We start from the raw sequence: 575 nt of genomic DNA, 5'->3' as shown, positions 1-575 counted from the left end.
GGGGAGTGAGCGAACGGCTGTGTGGTGTTCAGCTGCCTGCCAGGTTAAACCGCAACATTCACAAAGGAAAAGAAAAAATTAGCAGGGAAAGCACAACACGAACCCTCGTAGAACCATGTTAATAACAGAGATTGCAATAACTATTACACCTTCAGATCGGCACGCTGGCCACCACCCTGCCAAGCAGAAACGCGAGTGACAGCAGAGTGAGTTACCTGTATCAGGTTGTTTCCAATCTTGAGAGACAGAACATAAATCCCCGGTATTTTATTCTCCACTATTTTCTTGATGTAGCCCATGCTTTGTGGATTGCAGCAACTGTCTCCTGTGAAAGGGAACACCGCGAAGCACCGTCACGCCACTGCCGAGGCCCTCACCTCGCCGACACCCGCCTCCACAAACATCACACCAGGATCCCCCTGCTGCAACGGGATCAGGAGCTGCCAACGGACACGCGGGCCCGGGAGAGAAGAGCCAGCACCTCACAGCCTCCGCAGAAACGCGCAGCCTGAAAGAGGGGGGCACCGGAGCGGGGCCGGGGACGGCCTGCGAGCTCCCCTCGGGCCTGCTCGGGT

The 575-nt window shown here is 56.3% G+C and overlaps 1 protein-coding gene across 1 annotated transcript in view; it reads right to left on the bottom strand.

The window, feature by feature from the left end:
• PPT1 (palmitoyl-protein thioesterase 1) overlaps nucleotides 1-404 on the bottom strand; it is a 6,641-nt gene extending 6,237 nt beyond the window's left edge. The window contains exons 1-2 of the mRNA XM_009332195.1: nucleotides 389-404; nucleotides 216-325 (exon numbers count right to left, since the gene is read on the bottom strand). Coding sequence (XP_009330470.1) covers nucleotides 216-325; nucleotides 389-404 — 126 coding nt within the window. The remainder of the gene's footprint in view (nucleotides 1-215; nucleotides 326-388) is intronic.
• Nucleotides 405-575: the final 171 nt, after the last annotated feature.

This window comes from Pygoscelis adeliae, unplaced genomic scaffold, assembly GCF_000699105.1.
Source record: "Pygoscelis adeliae isolate BGI_AS28 unplaced genomic scaffold, ASM69910v1 Scaffold359, whole genome shotgun sequence".
Lineage (NCBI taxonomy): Eukaryota > Metazoa > Chordata > Aves > Sphenisciformes > Spheniscidae > Pygoscelis > Pygoscelis adeliae.
This window is presented reverse-complemented; position numbering and strand designations above follow the sequence as displayed.